Source organism: Rhipicephalus microplus, chromosome 6 (assembly GCF_043290135.1).
Source record: "Rhipicephalus microplus isolate Deutch F79 chromosome 6, USDA_Rmic, whole genome shotgun sequence".
Taxonomy (NCBI): Eukaryota; Metazoa; Arthropoda; class Arachnida; order Ixodida; family Ixodidae; genus Rhipicephalus; species Rhipicephalus microplus.
The window spans coordinates 69,964,345-69,987,290 of record NC_134705.1 but is presented as its reverse complement, the minus strand read 5'-3'; the positions used below and the strand labels follow the sequence as shown (position 1 = coordinate 69,987,290).

General features: G+C 46.8%; 1 protein-coding gene across 1 annotated transcript; it reads left to right on the top strand.

The window, feature by feature from the left end:
* Window positions 1–595: 595 nt before the first annotated feature.
* On the top strand, window positions 596–21,032 carry LOC119168101 (cell adhesion molecule 4-like). Its single transcript, XM_075865326.1, has 4 exons — window positions 596–721; window positions 8,551–8,844; window positions 18,416–18,676; window positions 19,900–21,032. Exons 1-4 carry the CDS (start codon window positions 649–651, stop codon window positions 20,127–20,129), a joined length of 858 nt encoding a protein of 285 aa, XP_075721441.1. The 5' UTR covers window positions 596–648; the 3' UTR covers window positions 20,130–21,032.
* The last annotated feature ends 1,914 nt before the right edge of the window (window positions 21,033–22,946 follow it).

Sequence of the window (22,946 nt, the reverse complement as noted above, 5' to 3'; positions counted from 1 at the left end):
AATGAAGCTCATCTCTTTTTTTTTCATTCACAATTCCTAATCTTACCGTCTCGGACGATTGGGGAAACGACGTATTCAAAGGACCAGAACGTAAGAAAAGTCTTTTGTTGGCTGCGGAACAAGTTTTGCATGTTTTTGTGTTTTTTTAATACAGAATCGCAGGTGTAGCCAAATTAAACGGTAATTGTCACCTATATCACCCAACACATGAAGTGGGAAGCACTTTGTCAAGTCCCAAATAATCATGTGTAACATTAGTTAATTTATATGCAACACACTGTCCAATAGTTGCTTGAAATGCAAACATTGGACCAGTATAATATACGTGGAGGTTGCATTTCCTATGCGTAGTCTCGTTTCATGAGCTGATTCACGCAATGGTCATAGTAGTTAACCACCAGTTCCACAAAATTTCCTGATTATACGGCCTGTAGAGCTTTATATATGGTACTGTTTCCACGATCTTGTAAATGCTGACAGTTGTTCAAATATTCGCGTCTTGCCACAGAATTCCCGAGTGCGCGGATTCGCTGGCAGCTTCAAGACCAGTGGGGACCCTCGTCTTCGGCCGGCGCGGGAACGACAGTGTTGGTCAGTGGCACGGGCTCTCTGCTGCGCATCGAGGCGCTCGACAGACGCCATCACGGAATGAAGCTGCGCTGTACAGCGAGCCGACCCGTGGCCGGTGCCGCGTCGGTGGCGGTCACGCTGGACGTCTTCCGTAAGGATGACCTCTAACCATTTCTATCGGTTCTTCTATTGCGAAAGCAATTATGTGGATACTGTTTTGCCGTCAATGCCATTGCTGGCACTGCTATGCCGTCTCATGTATGCATGGATGTTTGTATATATGTAAAACCATATAATTATGTCTGAGGCTTTACGTCGCACAAGCAAGATACAATTATGACGCATGTCATAGTAGAGGGCTCCGGAAATTTCTTCCACCGGGTGTTCCTTAACATGCACTGAGAGCAGGGACCCATACAGCACGCCTTCTTCAGCAGCTGTACGGTCCCTCTAGAATTGTTTGTAGAGGTAGTGTATTTCTAGTAAAAGCCACTTAGGTTCAACATATTGTCACGGAGTCGTGACGTGGCCAAAGACAGGAAACTTTGTGTTGGGATTTAACTGTTTATTTGGGCGAACCTGTGCCCGGTAAAGGGAAAGTCTAATTACAGCAGCAGTCTTGCACAGATAGCAGTCTCGGACTGATAGCGGCGAACGCAGCGTCGGCCTTCGATCAACAACTGACAAGCGGCGAAGCGCGTCGGCATTTATACCCTTGCCGTCGAATGTTCTAGCGTTATCGCTGGTGGTGGCGTAGGTTCCAGAACAATCTGTACCGTTCGCACAGTGGGCGTGATCTTATCGAAATGATCTACTAAAGTCCGGAACCTTCTCGAAACCTGCAGGCGCGGTTTGCGCCGAGAATCGTGTGGTGTTTCGGAACGATAACAAAAACTTGTGAAATGGAACGTGGCATTGCCCCCCTCTGAAAAAAGGTATCGTCCCGATGCTTTAACTAAAGATGAAGGTACAATACTGCAAGAAAGTACAATGAATAAATTACAATACAACAATAATACAAAAAACACTGTTTCAGTTTGTTAACGTGCATGAAACGGCTTGAGGCGCGCGACATGAACGACTTCAGGTCGCGATCGGCGTCGTTGAGAGTTCGTGATGCCGTCGGGGACAACCTCGTAGTCAAGTGGTCCGAGACGTCGAACCACCTTGTACGGTTCGAAGTATCGTCGCAGAAGCTTTTCACTTAGTCCACGTCGGCGTATCGGCGTCCACACCCAAACACGTTCACCGGGCTGGTATTCCACGAAGCGTCGTCGAAGGTTGTAACGGTGACTGTCGGTCGTCTGTTGATTCTTGATACGGAGACGCGCAAGTTGTCGGGCTTCTTCGGCGCGTTGAAGGTACTCGCTCACATCGAGGTTTTCTTCGTCGGTGACGTTGGGTAACATGGCATCGAGCGTCGTTGCCGGGCTCCTTCCGTACACCAATTTGTATGGAGATATCTGCGTCGTCTCCTGCACCGCCGTGTTGTATGCGAAGGTCACATACGGAAGAATGGCGTCCCACGTCTTGTGTTCGACATCGACGTACATTGACAGCATGTCGGCGATCGTCTTGTCACCGCTCGGTGAGGCCGTTGGTCTGTGGGTGGTACGCTGTCGTCCGGCGGTGGTTTGTTTGGCTGTATGCCAAGATCGCTTGAGTTAAGTCGGCAGTGAATGCCGTTCCTCTGTCGGTGATAAGGACCTCCGGGGCGCCGTGACGTAGGACGATATTTTCGACGAAGAACTTAGCTACCTCAGATGCACTGCCTTTTGGCAGGGCTTTTGTCTCGGCGTAGCGGGTGAGGTAGTCGGTAGCTACCACGATCCACTTGTTTCCGAAAGCCGACGTCGGGAACGGCCCCAGTAGGTCCATACCAATCTGCTGGAAAGGTCGGCAAGGTGGATCAATTGGCTGCAGAAGTCCCGCTGGCCTTGTCGGCGGTGTCTTGCGTCGCTGACAGTCCCGGCATGTCCTCACATAACGAGTGACGTCGGTGGTAAGACGTGGCCAGTAGTACCTTTCTTGTATCCTCGCGAGCATGCGGGAAACACCGAGGTGCCCTGCCGTCAGATCGTCGTGCAGGGCCTGCAGGAGTTCTGGTCGCAGAGCTGAAGGCACCACAAGGAGGTACTTAGCTCGAAGCGGTGAAAAGTTTTTCTTTTGTAGAAGACCATTTCGTAGAAAGAACGACGCAAGTGCGCGATTAAATACCTTCGGGACTTCGGCGGTCCTGCCTTCGAGGTATTCTATTAGGGCTTTAAGTTCCGGGTCGGCCCGCTGTCGTTCAGCGAAGTCGTCGGTAGTTATCGTTCCCAAGAAGTAGTCGTCATCCGAGTCGTCGGGTAGCGGTTGGTCGACAGGCGCACGAGAAAGACAGTCAGCGTCGGAGTGTTTTTTGCCGGACTTGTAAATGACAGTAATGCCATATTCTTGAAGCCTCAGGCTCCATCGTGCGAGGCGACCTGAAGGTTCCTTCAAGGTGGCTAGCCAACACAAGGCGTGGTGGTCGCTCACAACTTTGAAGGGCCTGCCGTAGAGGTAGGGGCGAAATTTCGACGTAGCCCAGATGATGGCGAGGCACTCCTTTTCTGTTGTGGAATAATTTGCTTCTGCTTTGGATAGCGATCGGCTGGCGTAACTAATACACCTTTCAAGTCCGTCAGCCCTCTGCACAAGAACGGCGCCAAGACCTACGCTGATCGCGTCAGTATGTATTTCTGTCTCGGCGAATTCGTCGAAATGGGCAAGTAACGGAGGCGTCTGTAGGCGATGTTTAAGCTCCTGGAAAGCGTGTTCCTGTGGCGTTTCCCACTTGAACTCCGAGTCGGCCTTGGTAAGGTTAGTGAGAGGATCGGCGATGCGGGCGAAGTTTTTCACGAACCGCCTATAATAGGCGCACAGGCCCTGAAATCGAAGCACGGCCTTCTTGTCAGTGGGCGGCGGGAAGTCGGCGATGGCGGCTGTTTTCCGTGGATCGGGACGAACTCCAGACTTGCTGATAACGTGTCCCAGAAACAAGAGCTCCTCATACGCAAATCCGCACTTTTCTGGCTTCAGTGTGAGTCCGGACGTCTTGATGGCTTGAAGTACAGCTTCAAGGCGCCAAAGATGCTTGTCGAAACTCGAGGAAAACACGACGACGCCGTCCAAGTACACAAGGCAAGTCTGGCACTTCAATCCTGCCAGTACTGTATCCATAACGCGTCGAAAAGTTGCAGGCGCTGAGCAAAGGCCGAAGGGCATCACCTTAACCTCGAAGAGGCCGTGCGGTGTTATAAACGCCGTCTTCTCTCGGTCTCTTTCGTCGACTTCGATTTGCCAATAGCCAGTCTTGAGGTCCATTGACGAGAAGTACTTGGCGTTATGGAGCCGATCAAGTGCGTCGTCTATTCGTGGGAGAGGATACACGTCCTTTCTTGTGATTTTGTTCAGGCGGCGATAATCGACGCAGAAACGTAGGGTCCCATCCTTTTTCTTCACTAACACCACGGGGGATGCCCACGGACTCTTGGACAGCTGGATAATGTCATCTCGCAGCATTTCATCAACTTGTCTCTTCATTGCCTCACGTTCTCGCGTCGAAACCCTGTACGGACTCTGACGGAGTGGTCTGGCATTTTCTTCGGTTATGATTCGATGTTTCGTGATTGGGGTCTGCTGAATTTTCGATGACGACGAAAAGCAATCTTCGTATTGCAGGAGCAGGGCCTTGAGCTGTTCTTGCTCATCGTTCGGAAGTCTGGGATTGACGTCGAAAGCTATGGGAGGGGCTTGGTTCCTCTGAGCAGGTTCCGCAGAATCGGCGAGGGCGAAAGCACTGGTGGCTTCGACAATTTCTTCGATGTATGCGACCGTTGTTCCTTTGTTCACATGTTTGTACTCATTGCTGAAATTCGTGAGCATAACCATCGCTTTGCCTCCCCGCAGCTCTGCAATTCCTCTTGCGACGCAAATATTTCGGGTGACCAACAGATGCTGACTGCCTTCAACGACGCCTTCCAAGTCAGGTGATTTAGGAGCGCCGACTAAAATAATGACGCTTGAGCGAGGCGGAATGGTGACTTGTTCTTCCAGCACATTCAAGGCATGGTGTCCTGACGGCGTGCGCGGCGGTAGTGCTTCTTCTGTGGATAACGTTATCGACCTTGTTTTTAGGTTGATGACAGCACCATGGAGGCATAAGACGTCCATGCCAAGGATGACATCTCTCGAGCAACGCTGTAGGACTACGAAGTCTGTAGGATAAATACGGCCGTTAATGGTGACTCTCGCTGTGCAGATTCCTGCAGGCGTTACGAGATGACCTCCGGCTGTGCGGATTTCAGGGCCTTTCCAAGCTGTCCTAACTTTCTTTAACTTCGCGGCGAACGACCCACTGATGACAGAATAGTCGGTTCCAGTATCGACGAGAGCAGTCACACTGTGGCCGTCAATAAGAATGTCGAGGTCGCTAGTTCGCCGTCTCGCATTACAGTTAGGGCGTGGCGTCGGGTCACGGCTGCGTCGGCTTGTTCCGCTGCTTTCATGTTGCGTCGTCCGGCCACCTTCGGTAAGTGAGCTTTTGCCTTCAGGGCTTTGCCTGGTTGGGGTTGTGTTCAAAAAGCTCCGTCGCGTCGGTGTCGTCGTCGGAGGATCTTCGGTAGTTTTTCGCACAGCAACCGCACCTCCATCGGTTGCTGCCCTTAGTTTCCCGGATACGGGCTAGGAGACCGGCCCCGCGTTGGGCCAGAGTACTGCCGGGGGTGCGGTGACATGCGGCGGCTGGGCGACGGCGAACGGGAAGAACTTCGTGGTGTCCATTGAGTTTCTGCCAGGTAGTCGGCGATGTCACGTGGCCGATCTCCTGGCTGCGGACGCGGTGCATTGACGGCGAAGCCACGCAGTCCCATCTGTCGGTACTGGCAACGGCGGTATGTGTGCCCGGCCTTGCCGCAGTGTAAGCAAAGCGGGCGGTTGTCAGGTGCACGCCAAACGTCCGTTTTCCTCGGTGCACTGCGCTGGCCCGCTGGGGAACGGTAGGACGTCGGTTGGGGTGGTGGCGGCGGTGGCGTCTGGCGACGGAAGTGTGACGGGGCGGCGTTTTGGCGTGGACGGGGAGGAGCGTTGTGGCGCACTGCAGCGGCGTAGCTCATAGTTTCTGGCTCGGGCCGCGGTGTTTCGGGAATTCGAAGCGATTGCCGGACTTCTTCTCGCACAATGTCAGCGATCGAATCCACTTGAGGCTGCGCCGAAGGCAACAGTTTGCGCAGCTCTTCCCGCACGATCGCTCGGATCGTTTCACGCAGGTCGTCGGAGTCACTGGCTTGAGCAGCAGCGCATTCTGGAGTCAGGCGACGATTATACTGTCTGGTGCGCATGTCCAGCGTTTTTTCGATGGTGGTCGCCTCGGATACAAATTCTTGGACGGTGTTCGGTGGATTCCTCATTAGTCCCACGAAGAGCTCCTGTTTGACCCCTCGCATGAGGAAACGAACTTTCTTTTCCTCAGGCATGTCTGGGTCAGCGTGACGGAATAGGCGGGTCATCTTCTCTGTGAAAATTCCAACCTTTTCATTTGGTAGCTGAACCCGGGTCTCGAGTAGAGCAGCGGCCCTCTCTTTGCGAGCGACGCTTGCGAACGTTTGCAGAAATGCACCGCAGAAGACATCCCACGTTCGGAGCGTGGACTCCCGATTCTCTAGCCAGGTCCTTGCGGTGTCTTCTAGGTAGAAGTACACACGACGGAGCTTTTCTTCGTTGTCCCAGTGGTTGAGGGCGGCCACACGGTCGTATGTTTCTATCCAGGTTTCCGGGTATTCAAACGATGAGCCATGGAACGTTGGTGGTTCCCTGGGTTGATGAATGACGATCGCGGGCTGGGACGCTCCGGTTGTCATTGTCGCTGCAGTCGAGGTCATGGTCTTGGCCTTCCGCGCCTAGTCTTGTAGAAGGCCGTACTCCGGTGGGAGACCTTGCTGTCGGCGGCTCGTTCGCTGCTCTTGGTTGGCGTCGGTGTCTTCTCCGCGACGGGGGCTGGGTTCACTGCTTGACGGGGGCGTCCGGTACATGAACGAAGCAGCACCTCCACCAGATGTCACGGGGTCGTGACGTGGCTAAAGACAGGAAACTTCGTGTTGGGATTTAATTGTTTATTTGGGCGAACCTGTGCCCGGTAAAGAGAAAGTCTAATTACAGCAGCAGTCTTGCACAGATAGCAGTCTCGGACTGATAGCGGCGAACGCAGCGTCGGCCTTCGATCAACAACTGACAAGCGGCGAAGCACGTCGGCATTTATACCCTTGCCGTCGAATGTTCTAGCGTTATCGCTGGCGGTGGCGTAGGTTCCAGAACAATCTGTACCGTTCGCACAGTGGGCGTGATCTTATCGAAATGATCTACTAAAGTCCGGAACCTTCTCGAAACCTTCAGGCGCGGTTTGCGCCGAGAATTGTGTGGTGTTTCGGAACGATAACAAAAACTTGTGAAATGGAACGTGGCAATATTGCAAGGCTGTACGCACATAAAAGGGGAATCTGCATTGGCTCTAGGGTAGCACTTGTCTTCTATAAAATGTTTCCGATCTGTAGACGGGGAGTTGGTGGAAGGCTTGCATAGATTGGTCAAGCATGTCTCAAGCTAATCGATGACAACCTGGTGATTTTTAATGTCAGTGATTATAATCGACATTCCGTGGATATCTGAAAGGTTTCCGAGAGAACAGCGGCGGCCTCTATTTGGTGGTTAACTTCATGACAGAAGGGGTGCTTCCGTCCGTAGACTTGAAGTTAGATTTTCTGCCTACCCACGAAGGTTGGTGCTATCGTCCTCGTTCTCTTAAGCCATTACTAGACGTCACATCAAACCATTCAAATATAATACAAGAGGGCATAGCGGTGTCTTGTGTTCGCTCAACCTTGCGGAAATCCTGTCATGACAAGCTAGAGGTTAGCATCAGCAAACAGGTGGCAAGGCTCAAGCAAGCGGGTTTTCTGTAACGGATCATTGCGCAGTCCTTTGAAAATATGCGCAAATATTTGAGGACAAATTGTTCAGAGGCGGGAAGTGGCAAAAAAAGTATTACGAGAGGCAAAAATACACGTTCATTTCGTATACTTATTGTGGGGTTGATGGCTTGAGATACGTGGCTCACCCTTGTGGTGTTGGCGTAGTTTTTTGTCCTCCGCACTTTAGCTCGAATACAAAAGTTCAGAAAATTACTGACACACAAATAGGAGAAAATGGAATGTTCGCAGCAATTGCGGCACCAAACACACTTTTTTTACACAGATCGCGAAGAAGTCGTCTATTGAATTCCTTCATTATGCGAAAAAACACACTGGAGAGATCGGAAGATGCCTTTATGTCGGCCTTAAGAAAAATAAGCCAGCCCTATCGGACACGAAACCATTTTTGACTCGCCATCCATTGTAAACAATCCGGTTGCACTCTATCCTTTGCCGACACTTACATTCTGTCGCGTCCAAAACAGCAGAGAGCAAGAGAAGTCATCGAAGCGTTCCACATCCGGAGAAAATGAGAACAAAATATGTCGTGTACCTTCTACCGCGCCAAGTGACGTCGCATTTCAATATCTAAACGCCATTTGTACATGTTGATTACAAAGATTGCCTGTGTTCCGGACAGGTTTTTTTTTCACCTTTCATATTCACCTGCTTTTCTCAATACATTCAGTTGCGATTCAGCGCCCGTGTTGTGCACCTTATTTTCGTAGTCCTTCTTCCTCAGTGCTCTGCTAAATGGAAGATTACCCCTACCAACTTGCTAAAGTTTCAATTTTAACGACGTGGTACATCGAGCTTTCTGTCTGACGTAAATTGTTATTTGTCTTTCATTCCCCTTTACGAGATGCGCACTTAACAACTATTTGTCTCTGTCCCATCTTTTCTGGGTCCTTGTCTACCGTTTGCGCACACAAGTTTATCTTAAATTCACAACAATGCACTAACTACAGTTGTTCCGCACTCAACGACACAGTGGCTCCAGTTCAAGCCCTCCTTGTCCGCCGGGGTCCCTTGGTGGCTGGTGTGACAGCCGAGCTAGAATGCGTTGCCTGGGGCTCACGCCCTGAACCGACGTTGCGCTGGACGCTTGGCGGCCGTCCAATGGCGTCGGCCTTCAGCCATTGGGACGGCCGAAACGTGAGCACGGCCACCGTCACGTTGAGACCGGCACCGGCTGATCATGGACGTCGCCTAATCTGCGCTGCCAGTAATCCAAAAACTCCTGCCATTCCGTCTGTGCAGGACTCTCGTCGACTGGACGTGCACTGTAAGTATGTACCACCGTGTTAGGAGCCGATGTAGATTTGCTTTACGAATCAGCCTTGTAGACAAAAAGAACCTTCGCGGTTCCAAAGCATGACACCCGTGCCCACACTCTTGCAGGCAACTCTGTCTTTGGTTTTTACAGCTGGCAACAGGCTTTGTGTGACTCTGTATGAAGACTGATTGTTGGCCTAGTTGGTAATTGCTTAAAGACATACTTTGTGTGTATGATATTTCGCGACTAAAGTATGTCATTTGTGTGACTCTGTCCGCAAAATCAAATGCTTGCAACTCTGTTTACTGTTGTAAAGCCGTCTTCAGCCTAAAGTGCAATTACACTAGCCGATGGATTTGACTGCTTTACAGCAGATACACGCATAAATATTATTAACGCGAACACCTTTGATCTCTCTTGAGACAAAGCAACTGACCATCGGTGGTGTCGTAGTGTACATGTACTGAAGTAAACAAACATCGTCACGCATTGGCGTCACGGCTCACCGAAACTTATGATGTCACTTAACTTGCATCAGCTTATTTCGTGATCACAATACGTAGTAACTTGGTCAAACATATGCCGATCTTAGAGGCAGTGCTGCAAAACTGTGTGACGAGCAGAAAGATTCGATGCTTTTGATCGAAGAAACCGTAAAAGAACAATGATGCAAAAAAGTCTCAGGTGGACGAGGCTGGATATGAATGAATACAATTAACGAAAGAAAAATTTTGACGCAGTAATAATTTCATAGACTGTTACGTGAGTGACAGCTGTCGGGGGAACAACACATAAAAAAACTCGAAAATGATGTTAATGGATTAGTGAATGTTCTTCGCAGAATTGCTGGCACTTTATGGGGCTGATCGTATCATCAATACTCACTGTTCATAATGCTCTAGTATTACAGAAAATTGCATACTCTGCAGCCATTTTGCATTACATTTCACACACGTCAGAACAAAGACTACAAAGAATCTTTGACAAACGATTGCGCATATTTTTGGTGGTTCTGCAAGTAAACTACAGATACCTTGTAATAGCAGAAGGTTGCAATCTCCGTTTACGGTCATGAGAAATGTAGAAACATGCCGACATTTTTTTCTTCATTTGGGCACAAAAAGTCACCTATTGGCTCTGGAGATATTACAGAAGAATAGATGCTGTGTTCGTACAGAAGTTTAGGAAACTGCCAATACATTACAAAGGAGTGAATTTTTCAACTCAGACGCCGATTATCCTTCATGGCTGCTCATGTTACCAGGTCGAAGTGTCGGTAGGTGGCGTTATCAGAAAAAAAAATGCAGGTCCCACGTACAGTGTGAATCGATGATGTGTGGAATGCGAATGAGGAAGGTTGAAGTGTCAAATTAAAATCAGCACAACGTTACGAGACGGATGTAATTTGTGCCGTACATGACTTCTATGTTATGATTATCATGTTTGCGCCTAGCATTTGTGTTCGTCGTTCATTCAAAACACGTAATACCAAATATAGTTTATGTGAAGCTAGTGAAATGGCTACGAGCGCGCAATGAGCGTAGCATGTAATCATGTCTTACGTGGCACGCATGTCATGATTATCACGTTCGTACCCGTCATATACCTTCGGGATCCATTCACATCTTGTTATACATAATTTGGCATATATAAAGCTAGGGAAACGACCGTAAGTGCATCATGAGCGTGGCCTGTGATCATGTGCTTACATGACACGCATGTCATGATTATCATATTCGCAACAGTCATATACTTTCGTCAACCATTTAAGTCACGTGATACCAGCTTTGGTGTATGTGAAGCTAGCCAAACGACTGCGAGCGCATCATGAGCGTGGCATGTAGTCAGGTTTTTGCTTGACACGCATGCCATGATTTACACGTGAAGGCCTTTCACTTATGTTCGCCATGCAGTCATGTCAGAGCATACCAGTTTTGAGATATGTAATGTGAAAGAAACTACCACCGGAGCAGCAAGACCATGGCATATAAATTATCACATTCATGACATGCATGTCATGATTTTCATGTTATTACTAGTCACTTATGCTCGAGTCATGTTATGCCATACAAATTTTGTTATATATCCCAGTATCTAAACGGCCAAAAGAGCTAAAAGACGCAGGCAACTATATGGATAGATAGATAGATAGATAGATAGATAGATAAATAGATAGATAGATAGATAGATAGATAGATAGATAGATAGATAGATAGATAGATAGATAGATAGATAGATAGATATGATCAAACTCGGTCAAGTTCCCTTAAAATGCTTCGCATTTAAAATGATCTGTTCATTCAAGCTGCCCAACAACTAGAACATTAGATATATGCGATATCCGGGTTAGATGCATTTATTTATGTATTGATTGATATGTGGAGTTCAATGTGTCAAAACCACCATATGAATAGCAGAGACGCCGTAGTAGAGAGCTCCGAAAATTTCGACCACCAGAGGATCTTTAAGATGCACCCAAATCTGAGCAGACGGGCCTACATAATTTTCACCTCCATCGAAAATGCAGCCGCTGCAGTTGGCATTTGATCCCGCGACCAGCCGATCCGCAGCCGCGTACCATGACCACTAAACCACCATGGCGGGGCGGTTACTTGCATTTATACACATATAGATCTAGAGTAACAGCGTGTTCAAAACCACCATATATTGCACGACACTTCAATACACAGGATTAATTTATGTTACTTCGCGCCTCTTCGTTTACAAGTGCTCTACTATTTGCTATTCTAAGCGCTTTAAATTTATCAATTCTGTAAAAGGTGCTCAATATTAGGTAATTTTCAGTGATTAACAAATGACGCTAACATCACAACACAGCACAAAAGCGATAACAATAAATTATTCTGTGAGTTACTAGACGCTTAAAGCGTTCATAAAGATGAATCAAAAGCATCATTGGAGACAAGTGGACGCGGTACCGTCTCTCGGCTGCAGGAATGAAAAATAGAAGAGAAACGTCATATCTCTCAGAAAAAAGCTAGTTATAAAAAAGTACTGCGGGTGAAATGTAGCAGAGACCCACTGGTGGATGTTGGTGGAATCGCAGTATCGCACTACAAAGCGTGTGGCTTCCCAGGAAAATTTAACACCACCAAAAGAAACACATGTGGCGCCATTGTTAGATATGACTGTATGATAATCTACGGGGTTCGTAGTGCAACAATGCAACTTTGCCAGACTGTTCCAGCATGCGAGCAACGACTTTTTGTACTTTCGAGAGCCTTCAGGCACGAGCACGGAGAACATGTCTACAGACAAGCCACGGCGCATGCCAACGTCTGACACTATAGAGGAGTTCCGCACCTACCCTATGCAGGTTTACATGTCATGTGCGCCTCTTCAAACGCACCATCGTCTGCGGACCCGACATGCACAGCACCCGTTCTCTTCGCTACAAGCGGACCAACCAGGTTGTACCTATTTATGATGCTTCGATAAGCATAGACATATGATCCCTTCAGACTGTGCACCTGCTGTAATCTCCGGAGTGCCTCTATGGACATTGAATAAACCATTGGTGGGCCTTCGCATACGTGGAATTCTGAAGATGTCGCATGTTCTTTATGTTGCCCTCAAGAAACTCACATTGGTACATTTGGTTGACCAATACAGAGACTCTGCAAATCTACATTGATGGATCTGTAACTTCACCCTCATGAGCTGCGGCCTTCGTGATACTACTCTATAACTAACGACAGTGCAAATTATATGACAGGTCATCTTCGACATATGCGGAACGTGTTGCTATACAGGAATCTATACAATTTGTGAACGACCAAGTACCGTGTAAGTGGAGGATTCTGACCGTTGCAAAATCAGCCCTTCAAGCTTTCAATTCTTGCTCAAGAAGCGGCCAATATTACATTACGCATTAGCGTTAACAATCGTCCCAAGTATGTGACCTGACACAGTGAAGTAGTCACTTGATTACATTCCAACGGGTTCCTGGACACTGTGGCCTGGTTGGTAACGAACTAGCCGATAGCGAGGCAAGAACGGCAGTACACAATGCCTCCATGGACGTCAAGGTACCGTATTCGTGAAGTGATGTCAACACGTTCTTGAGATCGCTCATGCTAGTTTGCGCTGCCACTTAATCGTGCCAACCAGATCATTGCAAGAAGCGTCAGCGGGAAACAGACCCCGATATGACTTTCCGCCTTCCGCCTAAAATGAAAGGCATGCTTGCATGCTGCACCGAATTCGACCGGCGTTGCCTTCACTCGACACAACACCTGTTTAACCAGACGTGCAGACAACCCGAATTGTGAGCGCTGGCGAATGCACGAAACTTCAACCTGTTTGTTTTGTGACTGCCTGTAATACGTGCCTCAAGGAAAGTGCTAAGTTCAACGTTGGCAAGCATCGGATGAACACCACTTGGTGAAAGCTACATTTTGCCAGCAATGTGCGACCAAACAGTAAGAAACTGCTACAAGGGCTCTTTTAGACTTTATTAAAAGCACTAAAATAGATACTAAGCTGTAGTGTGCTATGCCAAGTGGCTACTGTACATACGCACCACCTCTTCTTGTCCCCATCATCTTCCTTCATCCCTCCTTCTTTCGCATTACCGTGTTACCCTGTGTAGAGCAGCAGGCTAGACAGCACTAAATCGCGCCAACCTCTCTGCCTTCTAATAAATTCTCACTCTCTCTCTATTCAAATAGGTGTCCGCTGTATACAACCGAGAGTGCTTTTTGGTAACTAGCTTTTTTCACGAAATATGATTTTTTTGCCTATTTCCAATTCAGAGACAGAAGGCCACTGCTGTGGCCAACGAGAGATAGCACTACATGCAGATATCTCCAAATACTGGTGATGCAGTGCCCTATTTCTATGCCAACATCTCCTTATATCAAGTCAATAAATAGAGAAAAAATGGTTCTGAAGATCAATTGTTTTTAGGTGAATGCGTCTGTATTTTTGTGACTTTTACTTTACCGAACCTTTCTCATCAAATTACAGCCGTAGAACACCATCTGCATCAAAGAATCGTTGAGGTACTTCTCGGTGAATGTCATTGAAATGTGGTGTGAGGAACGACCTCAAACTTGTCACAATAAGCGAAATGTCCGTGTTCTTATTTTGTAAACATGTAATTGTATTTTAAATTACTATTTGAATTGAATAACACATGTGGAAATTGTGTTACCCATTGCTTACAGAAGAAAAGTGTATACGTAACTTCGCACCTGCATGGGCAGAAACAGCAAGTTTGCTATGTGTTTGACGTGCTTTTTTTAGTATACTCTTGCATTAGTTGTTAATATCATGTTTGTATCATGAGTACATTTAAAAATACGGCGGCGTTCCAGCAGGTAAAACCAGCGATGTATCATGGAAGCTCTCAAGTGGATAGTGTTGACATGGTGACCAGTACCAGTGCAAGTTGCTTTGTGCGAGTCGTGGAGGTACCACTGTCATTTTAATTAGTACAAAATTGTGGCAAGCTTTTAAGGCCTGTCATCAGTGTTACAGTATGAGTGTGACCATTCCTTAACACAACATGCCTGTATTTCTGTCGCCCCAAAATCTGGCATAATTTCAGGAGCGCGAACACCACCCACAAACAGCGCTCGCAACAAACAGGTATGATTGATTGGAACTGAGGCAAAGCTAGCAATAAGAAGTTGCAAGGAAAAAGAAGATAACTGTATTTCGGTTTTATCAGACCTGCAGATTGATTTTAAAGCAAAACAGAATTATTCCCGAAGAGTACTAAAGTTCTTTCGAGTTTCCGTATTCCCTAGTATGGTACTGTGTGCCATACTAGTGAGTTTTAATGTGGAAGCGTGTGAGTATGTAATTCGTTACAACTCAGACACAGCAAGAAACAGAGTAGTAGGACCAATAAACAAAGCTTCAAGTTAATCGAATCATGTTATACGAAATGATGAAGTAGATGTGCTCTGTACTGCCATGTGCAGTACGTGAATGGTCAGGAACAAAAATTCTGATATGGGATACTATCCCACGCATGCACACCTCTTGAGCCTATACACTTGAGCTCCTTTCACCCTGCCCTAACATGCTTACATGGGAGGCATGGTTGTGAACCTAAACGCAAGAACCTGCTCATTCCAAACTGTCCTTCTCTATATACTCACCAACTGAAAAAAGGTCAGTAAAACATCACCATAAAGCTCGCTCCGGACTTATTGGCTTTTAAAAATCAAAATTTTTCTCCCTATGTGACGTAAAACTGAGTGGAAAACTTTAGCTACCGGCACATTGCTGAGCTGGGCGCACACCTAGGAGCTAACGGAGAGACCGTGTACCGACAGCTTTTTCAGCCTGCTGGATTGCCCCGAGTTGCTTGTCCAGGTTCCAACAGAGCAGCGGTGTTCGCCTACGCACCCAAAGGCGTTGATGGGAAGGTAGCCGGATAATATTCACGTTAATAATGCTTACGCAATGTGTGCCCTTCGTGAATGATTACATAATGTTTTGTCGAATTGCTCCAGGGCTATCGACACGGTAGGCTCAAAGCACCGTATATATACGCAAAAGAATTCGAAAATTACTGCTCACTTTGCAGAACAGAACGCTACACTTTGTGGTAGTCGCAATGATATGCTGGTGTGATTTAAAGTAGGACGTACTTGGACAATAATAAACAAGCATCTTAAATTAGTAGGACTTGTTCCTCGGCTGAGTAGTGGCAACTAACTCAGTGCGTCAATAGGAAGTCTGCTCACAGCTTGGGTCGCCACCCCTAGTCCTGAACTTCTGTCAAATATTGTGCTCTCGGGCGTCTTAGTGTCACCGAATCGCACAAAAAGATAAGGGGAAGACTAAAGCTGGAGGCGCTAAGAAAGCGTTCAACAAGGAATGTCGTTTGTGCCAAAGTTTCTACCAGTGCACTTCTCTTCTTCCAAGGCACAGTGGGCGAAAACAAGCCTACCTGTCGATGCCTTCATTCTAGCGACATTCTTTTTCCTATATCTTGTAAATACAGTCACCGAGTCATTTTAAGCCCCTTTCAAGTTATTGGGCGAGAGCTTTTTCTCAGGTAATTCCAATGTATTTTCCAGCAGGATGCCCTGTCAAAAGCCACTGATGCATCCATCATCTTGACAGTTTGGCTAAAGCGATACTACGCAAAATATGAATTATGTGTTCAAGGAGCATGTGGCACTATTTTCCCCTGTGACAAACGCCTTTCCAATGACACTTGTAAGAACAAGTTCTCCTGAAATCACAAAGAATTGAGCTAGCTGGAAGGTATTCATTTTAAAGGGTAAATCGTGCAAACAAAGCAGAAAAAGTAGGTCAAGACGCTGCAAAGGCAGCGTTTGTGGTGTCTGCACTCGTTTATTTTGTCTGTGTTTGCACACCCGGTTTTTTAGAATGATCACAATTTGTCATTTTACGGGGGTCGTGATGCCTTATTTCACGAGAGAGAGAGAGAGAGAGAGAAAGTGAGAAAGGAAAGGCCGGCAGGTTAACCAGATATTGGCATCTGGTTTGCTGCCCAGCGCTGGGGGTGGGGAAGTAGGGGCAAGAAAGAGGGGTTAGATAGAGGAAAAAAAAACGCACGCGCACTCATAAAAAAAACAAAACACACACAGGAAAGGCGTCCCAGCTACAACCGTTCAGCAAGGCCGGTCAATCGCAAAAAGTGCAGCAGCGCTTTCAGGGCCCTCTTCTGTGAAGTCGCATCCTGACGATATTGCAGAATTTCCTTCTCCGACAGAGGCTGATCATCTAATTTGTTGAGTTCCCTGCGAAGGCATAGTCGCCGCCTACTATACGCTAGGCACTCACAAACAACATGCTGAATGGTTTCCTCCTTGCCACAGTGGCCACAGGCGGCGGTGTCGGCCATCCCAATGCGGAAAGCGTAGGCGTTGGTAAATGCAACGCCCAATCACAGCCTACATAACAGGGTCTGGTATGCTCGGCGAAGCCTCGACGGGACTTGAAGACTTAGCGTAGGGTCACGCGAGTACAGTCGGGCATGCTTGAAGTGCGGCTGATTCCAATGCGATGTGGTTTGCCGGCGAGCAAGTCTGCGGAGCTCTCGTGCAGCATCCGTCCTAGAAAGTGGTAGTCGCAGTTTATGATCTTCTGTGTGGGCTGAGCGGGCAGCTTGATTGGCCCGTTCATTGCCGATGAATCCGCAGTGACTGGGCAACCACTGAAATGTAATTTGGTGCCCTTTCTCAGTCAGGTTGTGTATAACCTCTGCTATCTCTAGTACCAGCTGCTCGTGTGGTCCACGGCGTAAGGCTGATAGTAGAGACTGCAGTGCCGCCTTTGAGTCGCAGAAAATAGCCCACTTGCGTGTAGGTTGATCAACTACGAATTGCAACGCGGCACGAAGTGCTGCCAATTCTGCTGCCGTTGATGTTGTTGCGTGAAATGTCTTGAATTTAATTGTCGTGGCCAACCTTGGTATCACTACTGCTCCTGTAGAACTGTCCGGCTGAACCGATCCGTCAGTGTATATATGTGTGGAGTCTTGATATTTCTCATACAAGAGAAGTATTGTGAGCTGTTTAAGAGCCGGTGACGACAAATTGGCCTTTTTCTCGACGCCCGGTATGTTAATATTAATCATTGGTTGAGCGAGGCACCATGGCGGAGTCACAGGTCTAGCGGCAGGAGAGAACGAAGTTGGGATCGACTCACCATGTGCGGTCACCGTTTTGCAGTAAGATGTGCATGGTCGGACCACTGGTAGAGACGCTAGGTGATGTCGAGGGGTTCGAGCAAGGTGTCGTATATGTGTCCTCAGCACTTCCACATTAATGTGGGTCTTGATGAGGTTGTCCCTTGTGATGGCGATAGTTGCCGCTGTTGGCGCACTTTGGGGCAAGCCTAAACATATCCGGAGTGCTTGAGCCTGGACACTTTGAAGCATTCGTATGCTTGTTTTACTTGCGTTGGTTAACACAGGTAGGCTGTACCGAAGGAATCCAAGGAAAAGAAACCTGTATAGTCGCAACATAGCAGTTGTGGACATTCCCCCAGTTCTTTCCAGCGAAGAACTTGAACAAATGACAGATGCCTGTCAATCGCCTTTTCCTGTATGATACATGTGAGCTCCATGAGAAGTCTCTGTCAATTATAACACCTAGGAACTTGTATGATCGGAGGTGACGTATTCTTTCGCTGTTTATCGGAACGCTGTAGTTATGCATTGGTTTGCGCGTAAATGCCACTAGTGCACATTTCTCAGAGGAAATTTTCAGACCTCGTTGACGGAGGTAATTAGCACGAAGCCGACACTGTATAAAGCGGGTTGTTAGCCAGGTGGCTTTGATACTCTCATTGACGGTTTCATCCACTTTTTTATTTACGCTTTGCTCGGCACAATCTCAGTCTACTTCAGGATGACGCATCAGTCGTTTGACGGAAGTTTTCAACCCTGAACCAAGAATAGAGAGCATAGAGTGGGGGGAGGGGGGGGGGGCGTGCATGCTCTGCCCAGCCAAACAACAGCGCGAGCGCTGTCGCAGCTCATCACAGCTAAAGTCCCGCGTTGGAACGCAACACAGACTTGAGTACCCAAACTCTGAATAAGTCATTTTATTTTCGTCTTTTCGCGCAGACCCTCCAGAGATGCAGCTGGAGACGTGCAGTGCAGCAGCAGGATGGGCGTGTCTGCACTGTCGGGTTGCTGCAAATCCGCCTCCGCTGCGGCTCACCTGGACACGAGACGGAGAGGCGATGCGAGACGTGCCTCCACTGTCGGCCGTGCTTCGATGGCGCCAGAGGCAAGGACGACTGGAGCACTACGCATGCGCCGCAGAGAATCCTCTTGGCGCTGGCTCCAGTAGACCGGTGGGGCTCATACTGCTTGAGAAACAAGGTAGGCCTGATAAATTTGCAGGCTGCGCCGTTTCCACCTTTCAGGTTTCATGTAACCGCATAAACACTTTGTTCGCGTTCATATGGGTATACAATACGTCAAAATTTCTTGTTTGGGCCTATGTGCAAAAAATGTGTATCTGTGGCGAATTTAGGTTGCATAGGCGTTTGTCGGAAGTATGAAAGACATTTTGCCTCTATGCATTTTATTTCTACATCAGGCAATGAAGCAAGCATACTAGGAGTACAAAAAACAAGTGTTGTAGAGAGTTTATGACTTGTGCAGGTGTTTTTGTTATTCGCTGTTTGATTTGTCCTTAGGACAGTTTCAATGCTAGTACTGCCTAATATTTCCACTGAACAATGGGGCAAATGAGCAAGGCTTGATGATTGCGACTTCGCCATGTTCGTTACTGTGAAACATTTCTAGAGAGATATAAAAAAAGCGAAATGGCGAAGAGATGCGCGCAATACATCCAGAAGGGAAGTACTTCAAAGGCTAGAGAACCAAGTATGTGCTTTCTCTCCGGTTGGGAAGCAGTAAAGAGGACAAGTCTAATAATTACAAGCTCAACATTCCAGGCAAAGAGCAGCCGGCTACCCTAATTGCATGCTCTGCCACTTCCCTAATAAAAGCTGCAATGCAGTCATATCGGAGGGTTCACAATGTTGAAGCGTTGAGATGTCAATCACCTGCTCTTCACGCGTCTCAGCGTGTTTGTGCTTTTTAGTATATTGCCGTATACAAACCCTGAGGACGACAATGTAACCTATCGTATATGTAAGTTAAACATACTTCCTCAAATAACTAGCATGCAAAACGAATCTGCGGCACGCAATCGAGGTTCTCTCAAAGACTTTCTTGCCCACGTGGCTGTCGCACCACGTTTATTAATAATTAGTTTATTTTGAATAAAATGACAAAATGTGAAACCTAAAGGAAAAAAAAAGGTCATCTTCAAACACTTTCCTACATAGTTTGACACATGAAGAAAACACCACGCAATGCAATAGGATTTCATACATTGCGAATATCTAGAAACGCAAATAAAATGCACGTAAGTATATATTAAAATGCACTTTGTCATGATACCATTACAACACTGTGGACCCGATGATAAAAAGAAAAGTTGTGTTACCGCCAGCACCCTAAGATAGTGCTCGCTTAGCCACTGGCGACTAGATAACGTAAGCTCTACGTTAACGCCGCTATCGTACACGCAGGTAAGGCAACCATGTCGACACCCCTGGCGGCAGCCCTGCTTCTCTTGCTCGCTCTCCTGCTGTTGTTCGTGGCTTTCTTCTGCATCCTGGCGTGGAACAGACGACGCCTATGGCTGCGAGGACTGTGTGGACGAGCCAGAGGGCCACAACGAGGGGAAGTGCTGCGCGCGGCCTCGTGCAGTGGGGCGTCTGCGTCCTGCGAACACGCTGAGGCACACAAGCCGGCATAGAGTGCACATTCACAGATTTGCAAAGTCGGGACGATATTTTTCACTCAAGCCAAAATCAAAAGCATATTTAACCTTGCGATTGTTTCGACCAATCAGTCGGTGCAATACAAAAATATGAAACCTTTTGGGAGCATCGCAGTTTGGAACGAATGCCATGCCCTATTTGTAGGAGTAGAGAGAGAGCTTGTCTGTTTCTTCTTATAGAAGTAGTTTTCCTAAATTAAGTGTGGCCAAGTGGTGCACTATAAAAGCAGGCCAGTAGACTTCTGAGGCCCCCCTTGGTCTTAGTACTATATACACATTATTTAAAAACAAATCGATGAGGGTGAAGACTGCACGCTAAGTTTTCAATTTTACCTATATAAATCGATCACAGATGACGTTATTAACTCTAGCAGGCGTATTGGTGTAGTAGTGGCAATTTAATGACACGGCTGAAAAATGCTCTATCTTGAAAAGAAAACATTTTCCCTTCCTAATGCCAATAAGCACGCAGCATTATTTTCTATATAAGGTCAATGTTTGTGTTTTTTTATTTCTTTTGAAGAAATGTTTGCCCATTCTTTCTCGTTATTCTTTTTTCTCACTTTCCGAACTCTTTCCTATAGGAATTACTCAGTTTTTCGCCTTCGAACCTTTGTTTTGGACCTTCAACACACATTGGTGTAAGAACTTTCGCTATATTCTATTGTCTCGCGCTATTCGTACGGTTTTCATTAGCTCTACACAGCGAAAATTACTGGATGCATTTCTTATTGCGGCACCATTTTAATGCAACAGCCTTATAAATCTCGTTTCGCAGAAGTTCTAGTGTCGGCGTTGTTGATTGTGAGCAATAAATGATCATCTTTGCGTGAAGTAAAAACCTATAAATATGCAAATAAAATATATAATGAAACATTTCGGGCTTGTGTGGGGTTTCAAGCCGGGTCGTTTGCGTGGCAAGCGGGTGTTCTAACCCACAGCCAACACTCTGCTTATGCCTACAGTGAAAATAACTTCCTCTGCTTGGAAATGCAGTAAAAGTATATTTCTCGCTTTATTGAACACATGCGTCCTGCTTACATGTTACCCAACAGAACATGAAATATTGCCGCAATAATGCATGGTACAAGCGCACATTGCTAGCGGGCATCACAAGTTGGGAATATCATAACGACTTCATTCTTCAAAGTCTGTTACCCAATACAAAAAGCACACACGCTACTGCAACCTCAAAGCCACGTATAGGATGTGCATATCAAATGCGAAAATATTTCGTACACCAAGTGTTTGAAGTACGCACTAAGAACAGAATATTGCTATCGCGTCCAACTCTTGATGAAGAAGCTTTAGGATTCCCCAATATTTGGGGTACTGATCGGCAATGAAGAGCCCGTACTCAGCGTGAAGTTGCTGGTTTGATAACAGGTTGCAATGCTAGCTTTTGAATGATTGTGGCATGCAAAAGCAACCCCGCGCAGCTGTTTGCTTCTAACGTAAAACACGCCTACTAGTGGGAGCTTCCATACCAGCACTATTCCTGGTTGCCATGTGACTCCATGTGCTCAATGTCAAAAGGTAATTGGTCAGCTATTCGACGCGATACAAAAAAAAAACTACGTTGCCGCTCTATCACAAAAGTTCTACGTTGTATAAACTAGCTAAGACAATTGTGTCTGAACAAATAACTTTTTTATAATATTGCTTGCAGAACCACAACACAGACAGACAGACAGACAGACAGACAGACAGACAGACAGACAGACAGACAGACAAACGGATTAACGGACGGACGGACAGACAGACATACAAACAGACGGATGGACGGGTGGACAGACGGACAGACAGACAGATAGACGGACAGACAGACAGACAGACAGACAGACAGACAGACAGACAGACAGACAGACAGACAGACAGACAAACAGACAGACAGACAGACAGACAGACAGACAGACAGACAGACAGACAGACACAGATGAACAGATGGATAGGTAGACAGTGTTTTCCTCTTTTCGTCAACGTGATGCTTGTTTGCGATTAGCTTGTGTTACATACCTCTGCGTTCAGTCGGTAGACTACATGCTTAACAAATATCTATGCAAGTTGGCCATATTTTAAAATTAAGTTGAATAAATAAATCAGATTGCTCTGGTTTTGATTATATCATATACAGGATATTTATTGTGCACAAAATTATATTTGCTGCATTAACGAAAAGCAGCTGTTATTTGTAAACAATAACTCACAGGCATGAGTTAAAAAGATCGAGAATGCTGCGAGGTTATGGCGCGTGAGTATGAGCGTGTGTGACGGAGAAATGGCAGGACTGCGAACGAAGCACACTTACAGTAATTTGCAGAGGAATACGTTCTCTTTCGGCCGCTAGTATTGTTTCCTGGCTGATCAACCTCCTAGCTGTACCGACTACTGACTAATAATGGGTAAGTTGTATGGTGCTTTGCATGAATTTAACTCCTTTTGGCACAAAATCGTCGTACATTAACTTCATTTTGCTGTTTACGATTTCTTGTGACCCCTTGTAGAAGGCAATACCAAGATCCACAAGTAGTTCAGCGGGTTTATCAAAACTATCGTTTTCCTTTCGTCGAAATAAACACAACAGAAAACAAAATTGGATATTTCCTGCCTGAGGTTCATTATTGATTTGTGCTTAAACGGAGCATGAGAGAATTCAGAATAAAGATAGCTTTCAGTGAATTAGGATTAGTTGGTGTAAAACGAAGAAATCAACGTACTATTCTAATAAAATATAGACTGCCTTGAAATAGTGTTGTGTAAATTGGACCCATTTGCTGATACTACTTCGTAGGT